Below are 21,993 nucleotides of genomic sequence, written 5' to 3'. Positions count from 1 at the left end.
GTTGCTGAAAGTGGTTATGTTAGCATGCATGGTACATGCGGTGAGGAAAAAATGTTGCTTCGCGTTTTTCTTACAAATATGCGTAAGTGTGTTTGCCAAATCACAAAATACTGTTATGCAGTAGAACTACTGAGGACTGTCGCCAAACATTTTTAGGGAGTATTTGGTGCCTTGATTTCATCATTTTATTATCGCATTTGTAAATTCTTGGGCGCATTTGCAAACTGAACAGTTGGCTCCATCGTTAACCATGGATACCAGGAGGTTTTGTTAAATGTGAGAAGCAAAATTGCGTCGTCCCCTTTAGCTTATCGCGGTAAACTGTCAAAATTGGATAGTATATCGAAGAGCATTGATAAATCTTGCGTGAGAGTCTTGCGATACAGTTACACTGAAGATTAGCGCACCTTCCCTGGCTTTGAATAGCGTTGAATCGAACGATCTACATTTTTTTCCCGTTGTGGTGAAATGCGCTGAAAAATACAATCCTTTATGTGGAACGTCATATTAAGTTTAAATATATTAAGTTTAAAGTTCAAGCAACTTTCACTTCTTCTTGAGATATTGTGTTTACATGTTTTTCAGCCTTTGACCTCTGTTGACCCCAAATGGCCCTTGACCTACATGAAAAACGATAGGGATCACCTGCTCACCAAGGGCTATCAACACATTAAGTTTAGAGTTCAAGCAACTTTCACTTCTTGAGATACTGTGTTTACAACGTTTTCCGCCTATGACCTCTGGTGATCTCTCAAATGATCTTTGACCTCCATGAAAAAAATAGAGAATATCTACTCATTAAGGGCTAACCAAATACTACGTTTAAGTTCAAAGAAACTTGTACTCCTTGAGATATTGTGCTTACAAGTTTTTCACACTTTGACCTCTGTTGCCCTCAAATGACACTTGAACTCCATGAAAAAAACAATAGCGATCATCTACTCACTCAGGGCTACCCACACAACAAGTTTAAAATTCATCAAATTTTAACTTCTTGAGATATCGTGTTTACGAGCCAAAGTGTCACATACACACACAAACACGCAATCACCATCACATAGATTCCTAAGACCTTCGGCAAGGAATAAAAAAAGGTTTACCAGCGCAAGACCGTTCTCTTCCAGTCAAAGTAGCATCCAGCCAGTCTGTCAGGAGAGATTCAGAGAACTGTGGGGTATGAGGATACCAGCAAACAGCGTTGGTCTTTCGGTTTAGGAAAACAACCTGAGGTATGTTACCCTCTACAGGTAAAGAATAACTGCTCAGAATCTTTCTTCCAAGATGACCTTTGTCTGACCTGTCAAAAAGAAGGATATTTTCTCTCAATAATTCTTCATGATGCTGAAGAAAGAAGAGATGAAATGGATGCAATGACACTTAAGTCAGCAAACAATGGGTCTTGCAGATATATTGAAGTGAAATAGACAAGGTACCTGCATTTCAAGTGGAGATTTAGAAACAGAAATAAATTAGTGTATAACAATTAACTACCGACACCTAGCAAGCCCGGCATCATCATGGTCTTATTGAAACGTTTATTATTGTTCAAACTTTCATGTTTATTTTTTCAAAGTTTGCTTTCTGGAGCAGGTAATTAGTCTGCGAAGGAGTAATTAATTTCCACCAAATAAATTCTCGATCATTGTAATGAGGTCTTTACGATCACATTCAACAATCATTAACAAAGTAAGAAACTTATGACATTTTTTATGGTTTAAATTCAGTCTCCCTTTGCCATCTTCACCTTGTTGCTAAAAGATGGGGCTTCTTCATGGGCTGACCATATTTGTTTATTTTGACAAAAGTTATATTTTAAACTTCATGAATGTAAACTAGAAAGCCAGTTAGCTTTGTGATTCCTTGCCATACAATTTGCGCAAAAGTCCACATAACTTACTGACTAATGTAGAGCAAGTGAGTTGAATTTTTCCAAGGATTAAGTGAAAGCCAGAAAAGATAACAGATTTCCAGCTCTTATTTATAGCACCCCCCTTTGTGAGCATCAACCAATCAATTCACTGGTAAGGATTTTACAGTATAGAAATTTTCATTTCAAAATGTTTCAATATCCAGAAATAACAGTCTTCCTATGTGAAATATAAACACATAGATGTATGAGCAAATGGACATGTTTTTGCCAATCCAAGTATGACCCTAATCCTCCTTGTCAGTTTTGAGTTACTGTGTTTACAAACAAGTGTCACATACACACACACACACACGCATACATACACATGCCATCAACATCACATAGATTTCATTACACCTCCAGCAACAAGGATCCCTAAGCTTAAAGTGTTTGGTAACTTACAATGAAACTACACAGCTGTTTGTGTAATGAAGCCAAAAGTGACCATTTACACCCAAAATTACTCTGTATGTTTTAGTATAACACTGGCCTTCTAGACCTTATTTCTAGTTTGGTGACAATCATTGCATAAATATTCCTGTCCTGCACTCTTGCTGTTAGCCACAATTTCCCCACAAATGCAGTAGAAGGGTGCACAAATGCTGTCAAATATTCATTTCTCAGTTTCAGTCAAATGTTTTATGATTTTTTTTTTTTCTGAAGAGGTTTTTTTTACCCCTTTTATATAATCTCTCCTTATCTCCTTCCTGCATATTTAACACCATTAATATTGCATGGCAATTATAGGGGCAACAAACCCTGGGGGCAATTCTGACATGCATATCTGTGGCTGCTTGAGCATTGTGATAAACATAACTGCCTTCCATGCCAGCCGATATAACTAAATAAATAAATGGTGAGAAACGAAATACTTACGCATCCACCCAAGTAATAGGTGTTGTATCAAACTGCTTTCTGGCAGCAACTTTGGCAAGTTCAATTTCGGCATACTTTGAAGGGTGGTCTTGTTGATGGAAGAACATCACTATGGATTCACTGTTACCAAGCAATGACGGCAATGAGGCAGGGTTTAGTTCTGGCTGTCAATTAAACATACCGTGAGAGAAAAAGGCAAACACATAACATACATGAGATTACATACGCATTACACAACACATTACATACACTTAACATACTGTACAATTATTGAAATTGAAAACTATTTATTTCCACTTCACCATAACATAAACAAAGTGAACATGTAACATTTGAATATACGATACAAATACATTCCATAGGAATTAAACAATTGATATATACAAATGATGTGAAGTGGGGGAGACCTGGCAGAAGCAGAGCTTATCGAAGCCAGGCCACCAACAAAAAACCCACACCCCCCCACCAAAATACACCTAAACATAGGAAAAGAAACTAGAAACTTTACATGTGCTTATTAAATAAAGACCGTTTCAGTTGTGTGTTTTTTTAAATGTAAAAGTGATTTTGAACTATTGACCTGGGTATCTAGAGTATTCCAAAACCTAGGACCAGTGTATCTAACAGTTAGTTGTGAAGTTGCAGAATTGGTATGTTCACGAAATAAATTTGATTGTTGTCTGGTATTATGGTCAAGAATTGTATTAGTAGGAGTGAAAAAAGATGAAAACTTTGTTGGAAGCAAGCATTCCCGCCACTTTAACATAAAAATGCCCAACTGATAATGATAAATGTCAAAAATTGTCAGTAACTTAAGCTCACTAAATAAATGGGAGGTATGATCACGAAAAGATGCATTACAAATTATTCTTACAGCTTTTTTTTGGTAGGAGAAAGAAGGAGTGTACTTTATTGGGAGAAGAGTTTGCCCAGGATATAGCACAATAATGAAGATGAGGAATTATTAAAGTTTTTTACAAATAGAGAGTACAATATTATTTGGAATAAATGATTTAATTTTATACATCACACCTACAATTCTAGCAACATAAGTTTGTAATTTATGAATATGTGGCTTCCAATTCATATGATTATCAATTATCGCACCAAGAAATTTAGTAGTGCAAACATTACAAATCAGCTGATTATCAATCTTTATATTTATATCACAGACCGCTTTTTGGTAAGGACGAAAAATCATGAAGTTTGTTTTATCAATGTTTAAAGATAATTTATTAGCCAAAAACCAAACAGATACTTTTTTTAGTTCCTGGTTGACAATCGCTAAGCCATGTTGTAAATTTTTGTGACTGAAAAAAATATTAGTGTCATCGGCAAATAATATGAAAGAAAGAATTGTTGAAGTTGCCTGAATATTATTAATATAAATGAGAAAAAGTAGAGGACCAAGAACAGACCCTTGTGGAACTCACATGTAATTGAATTCATGGTGGAAGAGCTAGACTTAAAAGTTACAAACTGTTGTCTATTACTCAGGTAGCTAGAAAACCAACTTAAGCAGTCCCTCTAATACCATAATGAGAAAGTTTTCTTAAGAGGAAGTCATGATTTGTGGTATCAAATTTATGCCTTTGACAAGTCCAAAAAAATTCCATTCCCAAAGTGTTTATTGTTCAAAGCATTTGCGACTTTGTCGATTAAATCAATAACCGCCAGATATGTTGCATGATTTGGACGAAACCCATATTGATTATCACTGAGTATATTATATTTGAAATAAAATCCACTGAAGTCATCTATCTGATCTCTTGTAGAGTTTGTGGCATCCAGTATGTTGCCGAAACCAAAACCACCCTCAAGAAGCGATTCTATGGTCACAGATCCACAGTCAACACCATGAAGACTGAGACCCCAGTTGAAGAACACTTTAACCTTCCCAGCCATAACATTAAAGACATGTCCCTACTGGGGATTGAATCCTTAGGTAGCCGTCCTGACCTAGTACAAATCAGCAGAGAGAGGCTGTGGATGCAATGCCTTTGCACCATTCAACCTCATGGGCTCAACATTCAGGAAGGACATGACTAACTTTGTTTTGTTCCCCCCACCTCCTTCTCCCCTTGTTCCCCCCCCCCCCCCATCACTCCTCTTCTCAAAGCTCTCTTCCACCCTTTTTTCTCCACACCTTTCTGTCTTTGTCCTTCTCCAGTTTATTCTCTACCCCATTCCCTTAATTCTTTCCTTGTCCCTCCACTGTTTATCTCCTACCTCTGCTCTTCCCCTGTTGGTTTCTTTCTTTCTTCTCTCCATCCATTGTCTACTAATCCCCTTATATCTATCTCTTTGTGTTCACCATGCTCATTAACCTGTCTGTATTCTGTGCGTGTTTTTGTCCCTTCTGTTACTGTTACTTGTCATTTAGCCTTTGAAGAAGATCCTGGTAGGATCGAAACGTCAGGCCAACTTACTTTTACACATATATTATATTTGGCAAGATAAGAATAAATTTGATTAAATACTATCTTTTCAAGGATCTTGTAAAGAAAGGGTAAAAGAGAAATAGGTCTATAATTTTTCTCATCTGTAATATCACCTAATTTATAAAGTGGCAGGACTTGAGCTTTTTTGAAATTTTGAGGTACTACACTTGAACCAAGCGAATGGTTGAAGATATGTTCAAGGGGTTCACCAATCACGTCCACACACTCTTTTATAATACTACCCTTAATATTATCAAAACCGGCTGCCTTATTATTATCCTGATGATTTACATTTTTGATGATCTCAACTAAGCCTGTATGAAAAAGTAAAAAATAATTTTCAAAAGATCCCTTTAAAAATCTTTCAATACCTATACCTGTATCATTAATCTTAGATGCTAAGTTATTACCCATGTTTACAAAAAAAATATTAAATGTACGTGTTAGCAATACCAGTTGTGTCTGTTACCTTGACATTGTTCTCTATAAGGTGGGTGATCAGGTAGTGTATTTTGTTTTGCAATTCCTATTCATAACTTGGTTTATTACTCTCCATGTTCCTTTTATGTTAACCTTATATTGATCAAAATTTGAGTTAAAATATAATACTTTAGCTGTTCTAATAGATTGTGTTAAGATATTTTTTTATGTAGTATAAATCAGTGTGTTGCAGACTAGGATTAGACAAGTACTTCTTATAAAAATTATTTTTCTTATGAATAGACTTTAAAAGATTGTTAGTAATCCAAGTAAACCAAGCCTTGTTTTAATAGGGGGGCAAGTTTCATAAAAAATGTCATTAAAAATATTCATAAAGGAATTATACGCGTCGTCAACATCATCATTTGAAAGACAAGACCAGTCAACCTGACGCAAGTCAAGTTTAAGACTGTCAATATTATTATCAAAAGTATTACGCTTCATTGTGAAAGAGTGGTCATAAGACTTAACATTGTCTTTAAGACCAGCCAGCGTTACTATACAAATAGGTAAGTGATCGCTGACAACATCAGAGATAATAATACCTGATGAGCTATTATGTTTGCAATCATTAGTAAATATATTATCTATGAGGGTAGCAGATGTAGGAGATACCTTAGTTGGTTTATCAACGGTAGGTACCAGTGAAAACGAATATAACATGTTGATAAAATCCGCTACATAATCGGGTGTATCAACCTCTAGCAAATTAATATTTAAATCGCCTAAAATGTAGCATGTTTTTGAACAAACACCAGCTGATTGTAATGAATCATTAAATGTAGTGTTGAATTGATTGATACTAAGATTGGTACTAAGATTGATACTAAGATTATTTGATCTGGGACACACAATGTGAATCTTGATCACCTTAGCAAACTCCAAAAAGGAACTATTCGTCACATTACCCATTCCGCACCAAGGGAACACACTAGTCCGCTATTCAAGAAACTAAACTTGCTTAAACTCGAGGATATCAGCAAAATGAAGCTTGTGGGTTTTGCTTACTAATCATGGAATGGGTTACTGCCGGAAAATTTCCACAGTTTTATTGATAGTAACAAAACTTTTTATCACTATCAAATGGTCATACTTATAATGCACATCGTCATTTTTACCGTACCACTATAGGAACCTATAGCTTTCGTAACCATATAATTAAACCATGGAATTCCCTTTCAGATAATATAAAGACCAAAAAGTTGTTGAGTTTATTTAAGAAGTATTTAAGAAAATACATCATCACAACATACTAATACGGTCTTTATGCCATATTTATATATATGAAGTAATTACATGTATAGCTAAATTCTTTATGAACTAGGACAATGTTATCCTGTCTAGTTATGACTCCTTAAAGTATCTGTATCATTCTGCTCATTCAACTTGTATTATATTTTTCTTCTTTACCAGGGAGTCTTCTAATCTGTTAAGCCAATTCAGGCTTTATAGAATACTTCCTTTCACATTGTAATTTTCTTGTGATAAAACAAATAAATAAACAAACAATGAGTACTAGATGTCTTTTTGACCAAGTCCATTCTTACAGTTGAAAGCTTTACATTAGGAAGACAAATGATTTATTTCACTACATAACAGAGACCACTAATAAAACAACACCCTTATGTTAAATACATTTTACAAGACTTGTAATATTTGGAGAAACAACACTCTGTCAAAATGCTAAATAGTAAAGTAAAGCCCCATCGTATTTTCCAATTTCCCCATTGTATAGTACCAATTAAGTATGGTGAGAGCATGGATGTATACCAAGTTATTTCATAAGAACAATATCAATTAAGGTCTGATCAATTATGTCCAAAAGCTCACTTTGTAGTTTACATTTTTGGTTAATTTTATCATATCTTAAATTACAATCAAACCTAACATAAACAACGATTTAAACATATTGTTTGAAACTATTTCAAATAACATGGGTTTTTTTTTTTTTCTCTTCTCAAATGAAAACTTCATGAATTATACGAAGCAATAATTATAAAACGTAGTTAGCATGTGAAAAACAATAAAAAACATTCAAAGATTTCAAGGGGACTCATTTAAAAGCCTTTTACTGGTGCCCTCATGGAATGAAGTACTTACCAAGATTTGTTGAGATGACTTGTTGAGAAAGCTAAGAATAGTTGGTTTATTGAAAGCACCATCAAATGTAACAAACGGTTGGTAAGGGTCTTCCCACTTAACTGTAATGATGGTCGAGTGTTTCACTCCGAATGTCTTCAATCTAAGCAATTAAAGTACATGACATTACTTCAAGGTCAGGTGGGAGGCAGAGACTGATAAATAATTCACTTAACTGTTATGAAACAGTCAAGAAGTTGAGGTAAATATCTGCCTTCATTAAATCATGCATTCTTAAGTTAATCTATACAGTAGGGTATCTACGTGTAAAGGCCATTGGTGATGGGCAAAGAAGCCGTCCATGGATATGTTTATTTCTCGCTTGTAAATTACGATAATAATACACAAATAGCTTCATAATATTAAAGTACACAACTTGGGTTGATGTATGTGCAAGTACAGTGATGTTGGGAAGGTATTTTATCCCCTTTTTACTTCAGGGTAGAGACAGATGTTGGGAGTACAATTTCTTTCAAATCCACAGGGAAGATATTATGGAAGTCATGATAGCAGCAATCATGAGAAATGATAACTTCCACATAATTCCTGTGTTGGGGAAACAAGGTTTTAACATACTGAGCTTTTCCCCCTTCATGTTGAAGACATGGGTTCACTGTTGTGGCTTTGTAACCCTTGAGTTGCACTGAACTGAACTGAAATGAACTAACACTGCACTCTTCTATTCTTTGACCTTCAGATGGTTTGAACAAACAGGAAACATACATAAAGGACTCACGCTTCATTAGAACATTCTTGTATACAAATCCCAAGAAGGAAAGACCCTGCCAGATGCTTAGAGACTTCCTCAAAGATAATTGCATCTTTAAAACAAAGAAAGAAAGGAAAATTTAGCAGAATAACTCAGTAGAATTTCTATTTTTTTTTTCATCATCATGGGAAACTATTATGAGGTGGTAATTTTTCTCCCTTATATTTTGTTTACGTTAAAAACACCACGCATGAAGAAATCTTGACATCTGTAATAAATATTCTGCTGCTGTAATTTACAACGTTCAGGATTGAAAAATATTATATGATACAACATACTGTTTAATATTTTCCCTGTACACTTTCATCAAAGCTAAGATTATCCATTCATGAAAACTATTCAATAATTAAAATTGTTTACATGACAATATATTTCATCATTTGTCCAGGGTTCGTACGGGTGCTTGAAGACCTTGAAAATGCTTGAATTTGATTGGTCAGTTTTCAAGGCCTTGAAAGTACTTGATTTCTTATATTTTTGGAAAATGTCATTGAAAAGTGCTTGAAATTTAACATGCTTAATGCAAAACATATTTTGTATGTAATTGTTACACAATAATTACCGTGGAATAGTCAAATTGTGACAAACAAAAAACTTAAAAGAATGTCTTAGTTGTCAAAAAAATTACGAGGGAGGGTCGCGCACAATCACCGCAAACTTCTCGCACAGTCACTGGCAAATAACGGCCTCCACTAAGCAATTTCAGTACCAGCGACAATAACCAAAAATCCCCACAAATCTTCGACCACATGGTAGCCTAACTTCACACTGAGTCAACATGGAAATCTAACCTAGCCATCTGTTTATTCGCTCAGTTGTGTCGCAAATAAAGAATAAAAATATCCATGAAAAACTTCAATCTTCGACCACATTTTAGCCTAACAATCACACTAAGTCAATGGGAAATGTAGCCTAACCATCGGTTTGGTTTGCCCCCCAAATAAACTTTGCGTAGCTTTGTTTACACACTTTCCTTGCTGCTATCGTCGCGCGCATGGTAGCCGAACACCACACATAGTCAACGGGAAAATCTAGCCTAAGCATCTCTTTATTTGCTGAAATTGTGACGCAGTTAGCTAGAACTAAAGTATCCGTGAAATACTGCAACCTTCGACCACATGTTAGCCTAACAGCCACACTAAGTCAATGTAGACAACTATCGGTTTGCAAAAAAAAAAATGCGCAGCTTTGTTTACAATTTCAATTTACTGAAAATCGGCAGTTGTTTGGATGGTATGTGATATGTCTTAAAGAGGGAATGTTGTATTTTACGTACACCGTTGCTGTGGCGATAGATTGAATGTTTTAACTTCGATTACTTTTCAGCAGTAATGGTTTCGTATTTGGTGGTGATTTCATCCACATACGTTGTTTTCTGTTTCTACATGTTTTCTATTTCAGTTGATGGGTTGTTGGTTTTTCGTTATATATTTAGTGTCTTGACGTTATTTGCTAAACGATCGCAAATTTTTGCGATTAAAATTTTAATGAATTTGCTTTAAGGTCGCAGCACTAGGAAGAGGGTAATTGTGCTTACTTTATCCTATTAAATACTTACAACCATTTCCTTAAACAGCATATTGAATTTTAGAAAAGAGCACCCCTAAACCTTAACAAAAAAAACCCCTCGTAAATTCATTAAGAGGGTCGTTTTTAACTTTTCATTTTCCAAAATTGCCCCCAAAGCCAAATCTTAATTTCTACCCTGGTTGTAACAACAGTCGATCAGACCCGGACAGTCTATAGGCCGAGTGAAAATGCATTGCTGGACGTACGCATGTGAGCTGTACAGTAGTAAAAAATCTAAATCCTACCTACCTGAACGATAAATTATTTATCATTCTAGTTGGTAGGATTTATATTGTATATCATAAACAATACTGTTTGAATGCGGCGCACATGTAGCGTCGTTACAATTCGGATATATCACGTAAACACATGCATGCTGTGAACAATTTTGGTGGAAAATTTGGAAGGACTACCAAGTTTTTTGCAGGACTACCAAAATCTTTGAAAATCTTTGAAACTGGTAGTCCCACGGACAACCTTCTCAAATACCTGAAAATCCAACACTGATCATGTCTTTATATACCCAGCGTACACATTGCATGAGATATGTTTTATGCCTCTGTCTCACAGAATGTCTATTGTTAATGATAAGCATGTGCTTGAAAACATAAATTTGGTGCTTGAAAAGTGCTTGAATTTTGTTGTGAAAAAAGTGTACGAACCCTGTTTGTCATTGCATTACGATCATGTCGTTATTTAACAAACCAAGTAAGGTACTGACCATAATATTCAAACAGCTCAAAGCATGACAACAAAAAGACATGGGAAAACATGAACGCTGTTTTAAACAATGGTAAAAATGTTTTCAATTACCCTAACATCTTCATTGATGATGATGATGTCTCTATTAGTGATCCTCAGGAAATTGCAAATGCTTTTAATACTTATTTCACTAATCTTGGCCTCAATCTGGCCAAAAATATTCCACACTGTGGTCACAGAAAAGTAACAACAGGAAATAATTTACATTCCATCATTTTATCTCCAGTTAGCAGCAATGACATTGTTAAAGTGGCAATTGATTGTCTGAAACCAAAAGCGGCTGCTGGCTATGATGAAATACGCCCGGCCGTGGTTCGTAGTGTTATTCATCTCATTTCAAAGCCGCTAACTCATATCTGCAATCTATCGTTTGCTGGTGGTACTTTTCCTGATATCTTAAAAATCGCAAAGGTTATACCCATTTATCAAAAGGCGCTCACTGTCAGTTTATTAACTACCGCCCAATCTCTGTGCTACCATGCCTTTCAAAAATCATAAAAAGAACCATGTTCAACGAGATCCTAGTTTTTCTTAACAAACACCACATTTTGTCAAAGAGCCAGTATGGTTTCCGTCCAGGATATTCCACTGAATCAGCGATAGTCTACGTGATTGATAACTAAGTCAAGCAGCAAGTGATCCTTGATCTTTCTAAGGCGTTTGATACTTTTGACCATTCTATCTTATTAGATCAATTATTTGCATATGGATTTCGCAGCTTAACGTATGACTGGATCAAAAGTTATTTGACAGGAAGGAAACAATTTACTTCTTCCAACAACTCTTATTTGCAAACAATCTCTTGTGGTGTTCCCCAAGGTTCCATTCTTGGGCCACTACACTTTGTCATCTACATGAATGACATAACCACGATTTCATCTAAATCTTCAATAGTGATGTTTGCAGACGACACCAGTATTTTTTTCAAAGACACAGACGTACAACGCCTGGAGAGTACTGCTTGCAGTGAACTTGTGGTATACTCTGATTGGTTTGCTTCAAATAAGCTTTCACTTAATGTTATCAAAACAAACTATATAGTCTTTAACATGCCTCATACTCAAAACCCCAACTTAAGTATTATCATTAATAACCACCCACTTGAAGCTGCTACCAGTGTTCAATTTCTTGGTGTTATTATTGACTCTAAGCTTAATTGGCATGAACATACTTCTCACCTGTGTTCACAAGTTGATAAGGGTGTTGGAATAACTGGTAGACTTAAAAAGATATTGCCGAAACATATTCTTCATACTATTTATCTAAATCATGTTTATCCCCATCTCTGCTACTGTAGTCTTGCTTGGTCGGGCACTAGTTACTCCGCTTTAAGGAAATTATTTGTTCTCCAAAAACGAACTATCAGACATATTACATATTCTGCACCACGCAAACACACCAGTGCACTTTTTGAAGTCCCTTAACTTGTTAAAATTAAATGACATAATCAAAGTTAATATTGCAACCTTCACCAATCGCTTCTTCAACAATATCTTACCTTTAGGTTTTTCTAATTTATTCGTTCGGAATTCCCTAGTTCACAATTATCACACAAGTCGAAACAATCGTCTTCGATTTCTTGGCAATCCGCCAACTTGCATTATCGAGCCATCAGCACCTGGAATTCCATTCCAGAGAGTTTAACTTCTAAGCATAATGTACACTCCGTTCGTTACAACTTTTCTAGATCCCTTATAAACCTCTACTAAGATTTTAAGTTTTCATTTTGTACGCTGTAGCCATCCCTTTGTTATTGTATTTTTTTTTGGCCCTAACATATATGTATATACATGATTGTTTTTGTGTTTGTGTAAGTAAGCATACATGTTTATATTAAAACGGGTGTATTTATATGCAAATACTTTAATATATATGTATATACGCGTGTGTGTATTTATATTTGCATTCAATTGTGTATGTATAAGTGTACATATATATGTATTGTGGGTGGTGGGGGCGGGTGGCCACCTGGGTGGGTTATACGTATTGGGTTGGTGTGTGGGTGGGTGGGTGGATATAAGTGTTACTGTTTTCTTGTATTGTTCTCTCTATTTGTGAGGGCGTTGTGGTCAAGTGGTTAAGGCAGTGGACTTGTGATCTAAGGATTACAGGTTCGAGCCCTGGCCAGATCATTGCGTTGTGTCCTTGGGCAAGGCGCTTAATCTCCATTGCCTCTCTTCACCCAGGTGTATAAATGGGGACTTGCGAGGTAACTTGTAAATATAGTTGTGTGCGCCGGTTTGTGGCTGCACCCTATGGGAAGTCCCCCGGGGGACACGTGGTTGTGGTGCACTGTAGTGCCCCAGAAGAGATTGTTTGAATTGTGCACACTTTGGTGTGTAGGTGTGACAAGTTACCAATGACCAGGGTTAAGTTGTAAAAGTCGTGTGAAAGGGCCTTGGCTCTGTACAAGACTGTAAACCTAAAATAATAATAATATATACTTATGGGAGCGCTCTACTAGACAAGCCCTCTGGATTTTTTTGGAGTGTTTCCTTTCACAATTTTCCCTGTTGTTGATATGTTTTGTCACTTAGTTAACTTCTCTGAATTTATATTGTGTAGAAACAAATAAATGAAATGAAATACCTCAGAGGAATCTAGTTTTGATAACTCTTAGCAATTTTAACAAATAATAATTGGTGCCCATACTGTTGATGTTCAAGAGATCTTTTCTGCACAAGTCATTGACATGGAGTCTCATTGTTCTTGCACATTAAACCTAAAAATAATTCTTGAACTAATTAAAATCCAGCTCCATTCTGGATAAACAGATCAAATCGGCAAAATCATCTGAGTTGAGTATTCTGTGACTTCTGATGTTTCTCGCATGTTGCACAAACAAACCAGTTTAACACAAAAGCCTTGCCATATACCGGGAAGAACAAAGCAACTTAATCAATAATTTCACTAAAAGGACAAGCAAGTGTTACAGGGTTTACTCTTCCTCAGCACATACCTGCGTTCATGGAATCTGAAAATATTCCGATTATAACAGACGAAATGACTTCCCTGGCTCGGGTGGGATAAGATCCGTCGTAGAAAGATAAAAACTGTTCGCGCGTAGTGAGATAGACTGGAGAAGAGCTGGTTTGTCTACAGGAATAGAAATAATATTTTTAAAAACAATTTTTAGTGTCCCACTTTCTGTAAATAACCATGGCAACATCTCTCAATCTTTATTCCTGCTTTGATTAATTTGCATGTTTGATTTCCTTATGGGGGGAGTTATTCAAGAAACTTTTTCTCTTTCAACTATGAATTCTGAATACCCTCAAGATATATCAAGGTACTTAAAAAGAGATGTAATACTTACAAGAAATAAGATTTCAAAACATTCGCTTCGTCTAGTCGTCCCAGATAGTCCTTGGTTTGGACGGATGCTTTGAATATCTTCAAGGTAGGATACATAGTGACGTTATTGAGTCCACATACATCGGGCCAATTGGAACATTCCACTCTGGCCATGGGGTTGAAGTTTATATCATTTAATTCGCTAGCTTTCAGACCAATCTTCTGGTATGCCTCTAGGAATGCAGTACATATAGGATTCCCTACAGTAGAAGTATAGAAAGGAAACATTTTTGATAACACATTTTAAATTTTAAATCCTGCCCACTATTTAATCATAAAGCCACTCAACATCAAAGGTTTTAGCTTGAAGGGCCAAAGTATCTATAAAATGGCTCAAAATTTGTTTATAACAAGCTAGCCTAAATGAACTCACACAATGCACATTTTTCTAGGACGTTTGAAACTATATTCAAACCATATTATCATCAGAGAGTCTTTAACGTCATAATTACCTTTGAGAAGAAATAGGGACACTTCTTGACATTCACATTAATTTAAATAATTATGAGAAAAAATGATCCCATGCCATTCCTTGCTGACATGAAATAGGACTTAAGAAAGAGCTTGTATGTCAATTGGAGCATTCCACTTTGGCCATGGGGTTAAAGTTTATGTAATTTAATTCGGTAGCTTTCTGACCAATCTTCTGGTTTGCCTCTAGGAATGCAGTACAAACGGGAATCTTACGAATCTTACATGTAAACAACAAATTACCTCACTACGAAGTGTGGGCTAAATTGAAGATCAGCAACGACTATTCACAGCAACATGATAATAGTTTTGAATGTTACTAAAGCTATTTAAAACCAACGTTTGTTGGTTGGATGTTGTTAAGAAATGTCCTAAGAATACTTGAAGAGTAGTTGGATGCTAAAAGAGGTAATACTTTACGAATAAACAATAAACATATGATGTCACTGTTATAGGTTGGAGGACAATTAAAACAAGGAGTTCCTACGGTAACAGCAACATGGAAACGACATAATTTAAATGTTCTTGCACTTATTTAGAAACAGGATGTGTTGGTTGAAAGTAATAGAGGGGTATCAAAATAATATTTAAAGAGTTGTTGGGTGATAGGAGAGGTTATTTTACGAGTAAACAATATACATATGACGTCACTCTTATACGTTGTACGATAATGAAAATAGAGCAGTTTCTTGTCACAGCAAGTTGATAACATAATTTAAATGTTCTTGCACTAACAGTATTTAGGACCAGGTAATGTTGGTTGAAAGCTATATAGGAATGTCTGAAGAATATTTTAGCAGTTGTTGGGTGCTAAGAGAGGTGTTATGTAAAGAGTAAACAATAAACAAATAACATCACTCTTATACGTTGTACTGTACGACAAAGAAAACAGAACAGTTCCTTGTCACAGCAAGATGATAACATAATTAAACACAGTATTAAGAACCAGGATGTGTTAGCTGAAGTAATAGAGGAATGTCCGAAGAATATTTTAAGAGTTGTTGGATTCTTAAAGCAGTGTTATTTTTCGAAGAAAACAACAAATTTATGTTGTGATAAACATAATTTGAATAAATTCATTTTTAAACACTGTCCGTCTCCTGAAGTCTGCCTCAAGACTCACCTTTAACGCAAATTTAGCTGGTCTAAAATGCAGTGACCAGGAAAAATATATATTTTTAGGTTTGGGGAAATTACAAGTAGCACCTTCCCATGAGAATAGGGCCGGTTAACTCTGAGATCGTGGGGACAACTTGAAAAGGCGTAACGCTCACACGAAAATAAACATACTAAGGAAAAATAGTAGGTTTACTATGCACATGAATCTTGTATTAAAAACAATGGGGAAACTTAAACTAAAAAAAAATGTAAATGATATAAATGGGTAACTTACAGATCTCATCAGAGCTGTTACGTCTAACAAGAAATCCACTAAACTTATTGGAAAATAAAATGCTTAAAAGTCCTAACTAAATAAGAACACAATCGTGGCACGGGTCAACCAAATACAAAGTCGCGAAATATAATTGCTTCCTTGGGTTACTTCCGGGGCAGGTTCACTCTGTTTGGGGACGTCTCTGGGGTAGGTTGGCTCTCTGGACGGCTCTAGACCAGCTTGCTCTTCACTCCCTGGTAGAGAATTCAGAGAATTCCTAACAACGCAAAGCAGACTAAATGAGTCCGTCTTAAACTGCTGTTTTCTCTTCAAATAACACTTCCCAAACCATTCAACATCTAGAATTGTAATTAGCATATGAAAACACACCAGAATACGTGGTCAAAACTTGGTACTAAATATGTACAACGACAGTGAACAATATCGAGCCTGCCCCGATGGACTATAGGGAGTATAGAAAGGAAACACTTTTGAGAACAGATTTTAAGAAAAAAAATTAAAAAAGAAACCCTCACATTTGACAGTAAAGAGAACCATAGTAACGGAAGTACTACTGATGAATTCTGGGAAGGTTTTGTCTGTGAGTTGTACAGTCTCTGATATATTCAGCTGTCTATCTGCCTGGAGTTTAAATAAAGCTACTTCTACAGGGTCGTCCTGTGTTTCTTGAGATGTGCTGTAAAGTTCTGAATAAAAAGAAGTAGAAATGTCAGCAAAAACAACTTACCAATATATTATAACCATGTGTTCAACTGAAAGTAGCTGGTTGCAAACCATAATTTGACATCCCAGCAGGTGCACTCACTTGACTTGTTCTGTGCCAACGCTTTTGCATTTTTCCTCTCATCAAAACAGGTGCAAGAAGTTGATACTTAGACTAAAACAATTAAGGTCTAACTAATTTTCAGCCCTGATGCTAATATGCAAAGTAGGCTGGTACGGGCATATTTGCTATAAAGGTGTCATTGTTGTGTCATATACAGTATGAGAGACGCATGGACAGTCTGGAACCATTAACAGATTCAACTAGTTCATCCGATACTTTCGTAATCCTTCCCTTTGTAACTTAACTTAAGTGAAATCGTTCTCCTTTAAAGTCGAAAAATTGTACAACTCTTCAAAATGATTCATTACTATAGAAAAGAGACCTATGAAGGGTGTTTCCATGAAGCCTTTGTATTTATAACAAATTGTTTAAGACTAATACAGTAGTAATATGATAGTTCTGATTTAGATAGTTGACTTCTTCTTTCTTTTATTGTTTGTTTGATGATGATGATTATGACAACGATTGATGATTATGTCACTCAGATTCCTCCTACCTTCTGAGCTTCCATCATCTTCATCTTCATCTTCGTCTTCATCGATATCTTCATCATCTTCTTTATGCTCAAGGTCTTCAGATTTTTGTTTCTCTAGTATCTTCTTCAAGCCCAGTCGTAGGTCTTCGATGGTGAACTCATCAATCGTTTCTAGCGAATTCTGGGAAAGACATGTCATAGTCAGAGCCTTAGTAAATCATCAAAGAAGACCTTTTTTTTTCTTTACCAAGCTATCTGCACGTATCTTTCATGTTGGTACAAAATTCACCTTTCACTCTATCTCTCTGGCACTCCCTCAAAAGCCATTTTCATCACTATGACAAGGGAAAAGAAAAACTGTTTACTCTTGGTCATTATATAAGTGAGAGAACATCTTCTTTAACAATGTGCACAAATGTAAAGTGCTCACAATATATTGATAAAGGTAAAAAGAAAGATTGCAGATACCTCTGTTTCCAAAACAGCACAAACTGATGTACACTTTAGAGAAGTGCTCAAATCCCATGTCGCTTGCATGTTTTCTGTCACCGTGTCCCTTGGAAGAGAAAGCAAAATAAATATGTTATTTCCAGCATTAATAGAGAGATGTTCCATCACAGGTCACTCACACTCACAGGTCATCACCACTTCAAACTGAAGTAATTCTCACCTAAACCTCACAAATATATTGATGCTGTGATGTTGTTGATACCACTTTGTACTTCAACCACCACTTCATACTGAGATATTAATCCAACTTCTACTCATACTGAGGTGTTTCTCACACCCACTTCATACAGACCATCATTTAATTCATACCAAAAAGTTTCTCACCCCACCTCATACTTTGATGTTGCTCACCCACCTCATCATTTGATGTTGCTCACACCACCTCATCCTTTGATGTTGTTCACCCCACCTCATTATTTGATGTTGCTCACCCCCCTCATTATTTGATGTTTCTCACCCCACCTTATCATTGACGTTGCTCACCTCACCTCATGCTTTGATGTTGCTCACCCCACCTCATGCTTTGATGTTGCTCACCCCACCTCATACTGATACATTGTTCATCCTCACCTCCTATCACATCCTATCCTCAATTCTGCTTGATAGTGAGTTGTCGCTCACCACAGCAGCAAACTATTGGGGGAAAATGTTGTAACTTGACTTGAGAATATTCACTAAATTGCTCAACAGTGTAACATTGACAAAGAGACAAAGGATATAAGCTTGCGGTATAATTTCTCACCTGTTAACTAAAATAAAGCCGACGTTTCCCATAAATTCTGCAGCAAGAGTGTGCATTGTACTCCTAAGCCCTTGGATGTCACGTTTTGATCCTGAGAGATACACCACAGGAATGGTTAGGTGAAGGAAACCGACATGACTGCCTTCTGTCAGTTCAACCTGTTTTGAAAATCAAAGAGGTTTGTTTGAAATACTTCAAGGAAGATGGTACTACTGTCATGATATCGATCATGCAGCGTCACCTTCAAGTGTAACCGCAAATGGCCACAGTCCACAGAGAGAATATATGAATATAAGCTGTGAAGCCCTCTAAATGGGTTTTCATTTTTCAGATTTTTCTTATTACCATTTTCTTAGATCACGAGACATAAAAGTCAACTCGCTCAAGTCATCCACATCATTCTCAACCAGCAACAGGTACGCCTAAATTAATGAACTAAATGATATTTCAGAACTTTTAATAATTTGTACAACAAATGTAAAACAAACAGTCAAATGTAAGTAAGGTGAGAAAACAAGAACACCCATCATCCTCCTGCAATGTAATAAATGTTTGATCATATTTCAACAGAGCATTCTGTACTCTTAGTTTTAATAAGAAATAAATTTCAGGCTTAACCTGACAGAGTATTTCTCAATTCTTCAAGACATACATTTTATTTTGTATCTTCGTGTCTCACCACACCTCATACTGAGATGTTTCTGATAGAAATATACTCTAATATTTCTTGACTGAACAGTGCTCAATGCTTCTTAAGTCAAAACACATCACAGTATCAATTCTAGTGTTCAAACGATTAACCTAATCGGAATCGGAATCGGTACGAATATTGCATAATCGGAACATAATCGGAATGGGTAAAAATTACGTGGAATACCAGTTATGTCATACCGATTATTCAAAAACATATGGAAGGTGAAAATATCATTATTCAAAAACATATGGAAGTTGAAAATATCAACTGATGTATTAGGTTTGTTCTTTTACTACGAAATATTAAAATAAGACACCATCTTAGTCTATACGTCTTTCACAGTGTATACTTTCATCAATTTACGCTGCCAGGGTCGCCGATTTTGCTTCCCTCGTGGTTAGTGACTTCAAATTTCTTGGCACAGTAAGCATAGCAGCAATACCAATTTCGCGAATTAACGAATGTGCTTGACAGGGTCGGAAATAAGCGGGGGCGATGGGCGATTCGCCCTCGCAAGTGCGAAAAAGCCCTCCTAAAGCACGATTACGAGTGCGAAAAAGAAATATAAGAAAATCGCCCTCATTATATCAGGTGTCTGTGTAAAATTAATTGTGACATGCGTTTGCTTTAGCTAGGAATTGCAGTTGCAGCGCGAATCGCCCAAACAGTTTTCACATCTCGCATCAAATTTGAAGCAGTGCGTGAGGGTCGCGCACAATCATCGGGAAGTTCCCATGGCAAGTTACGGCCTGCACGAAGTAATTTCAGTACCAGCGAAAATAACCTAAAATCCGCACAAATCTCCGACCACATGGTAGCCAATTACTTCACACTAAGTCAACTGCATGGAAATCGAACCTTGCCATCTGCTTATTCGCTCTAGTTGTGTCGCAAATAAAAAATAAAAATATCCACGGAAACTGCAATCTTCGACCACATGTTAGCCTAACAACCACACTAAGTCAATGGGAAATGTAGCCTAACCATCGGTTTGCAAAAAAAAAAAAAAAAAAAAAATGCGTAGCTTACTTTACAACTTTCAATTTGCTGGAAATCGGCATTTGTTTGGAAGGTACTGTAAGTGATATGTCTTATAGAGGGAATGTTATATTTTATATTGGAGTAGTTTCTAGTTGTTATTATTTCTTTACATCAATCTGGTATTACATTTTAGAGTAATTTTAAACAAGTTACGATGGTAGGCTACAATTTGCTTTTCAGTTTGATTGGCCTAAGCTTACATTTTCTAATTGAACCTGAATGGAGTTAAATAGGTAACGAATAGGTATGTTTAACTTCAAGTTCGTAAAATTTCTATTTGTTCATAAACGGTATAATACTGAAAATAAGTACAAAATAATGTCGGAATGAAGGCAATATGTCATTAAAATTTACACTTTGGTAAAGATTGAAGATGGATGCTTTGTCTGAGATACTTTTTGAGATAGATATTTTGAGTAACTATTCTTAGCCCATTTCAAGCCATTAACAGGTGACATTCACGTCGAGGTGGTTAGGCCATTCGCTTAGCACAGTGCTGACTAGGTAGGATGTCATATTTCCGTATTTTGGAAATTTAAAAAAAAAAAAAAAACTTTTTCTTTCCGAGAAACTCCAGAGGTAATTTGGTAAATACAAAATGATACCTTAGAGCCTTGTATAACAACGAAGCAAAAGGAAACAGGGGAAAATCACAACAATAATTGTTTCTGTCAAACTTTATTGCCGATTTCGTATATACGGGATATTTTCTCATTTTCAAATAATCAGAATCGAAATCGGTACAATTATGAAAAAAATAATCGGTAATCGGTATTTTCTGTTATGCATAATCGGTTGAACACTAATCAATTCCACAAAATGTGCCTGTACATTTGCTATAACTGATTACTCACAGCATTAGTGACTTCCAGTCCTTTGATGAAGACAATCAGTTTCTCCAAGGAGATGGCATTCATAAATGGTATAGCTGGACACTGCTTGCCAGGTATAGTGTTCTTACACTGTAGCAACCATATACTGTTACTTCCTGGTTCCCAATTACTGGAGAAAACCACAAAAAAAAGGGGGGATGGGGCATATATATATATAAATCTAAATCAAATCTTTCTTTCAACCAGTTAGTTAATATTCTTATTAACTAAGTTCATTCAATATTATGCCAGGGTAATCTTTTTTAGAAGTAGTTTCCTATTAAATGATCAAGATTGTACAAAGTTAGCTGTTCTCCAGTTTGTTACAATCTAAAGAATGATAACGGTTAACTAAGAATTATCACAGCGAATATTTTGTAGCAATTAGTATTTCCCTTTTAAAAGAAGACTTCCACTTTAGGAATCATAGCAATATGTTCATAGCAGCAATTTATTCCCAGCCTTGAAAGACAAAAGTATGAGAACAAAAGCTCATTGTAATCCAATTAAGCTAGTCTTTGCCAAATAAGCTATGAACAAAACTGTACTTTTGTTTATCACCTTATGATCACAGTTATGGTTTAACTTAAGGGCATATATGATGGAAAATGCATTATCACAAAACACAAGATTTACTTATGCATTCTCTTTGCATATATCCACATCC

The 21,993-nt window shown here is 35.9% G+C and overlaps 1 protein-coding gene across 1 annotated transcript in view; it reads right to left on the bottom strand.

The window, feature by feature from the left end:
- LOC139971157 (thioredoxin domain-containing protein 16-like) overlaps positions 1 to 21,993 on the bottom strand; it is a 34,250-nt gene that overhangs the window by 5,663 nt on the left and 6,594 nt on the right. The window contains exons 7-17 of the mRNA XM_071977390.1: positions 21,309 to 21,456; positions 18,720 to 18,877; positions 17,936 to 18,023; positions 17,489 to 17,648; positions 16,682 to 16,852; positions 14,262 to 14,499; positions 13,905 to 14,041; positions 8,582 to 8,666; positions 7,807 to 7,948; positions 2,786 to 2,949; positions 1,101 to 1,297 (exon numbers count right to left, since the gene is read on the bottom strand). Coding sequence (XP_071833491.1) covers positions 1,101 to 1,297; positions 2,786 to 2,949; positions 7,807 to 7,948; positions 8,582 to 8,666; positions 13,905 to 14,041; positions 14,262 to 14,499; positions 16,682 to 16,852; positions 17,489 to 17,648; positions 17,936 to 18,023; positions 18,720 to 18,877; positions 21,309 to 21,456 — 1,688 coding nt within the window. The remainder of the gene's footprint in view (positions 1 to 1,100; positions 1,298 to 2,785; positions 2,950 to 7,806; positions 7,949 to 8,581; positions 8,667 to 13,904; positions 14,042 to 14,261; positions 14,500 to 16,681; positions 16,853 to 17,488; positions 17,649 to 17,935; positions 18,024 to 18,719; positions 18,878 to 21,308; positions 21,457 to 21,993) is intronic.

The sequence above is a fragment of the Apostichopus japonicus genome, chromosome 8, assembly GCF_037975245.1.
Source record: "Apostichopus japonicus isolate 1M-3 chromosome 8, ASM3797524v1, whole genome shotgun sequence".
Lineage (NCBI taxonomy): Eukaryota > Metazoa > Echinodermata > Holothuroidea > Aspidochirotida > Stichopodidae > Apostichopus > Apostichopus japonicus.
This window is presented reverse-complemented; position numbering and strand designations above follow the sequence as displayed.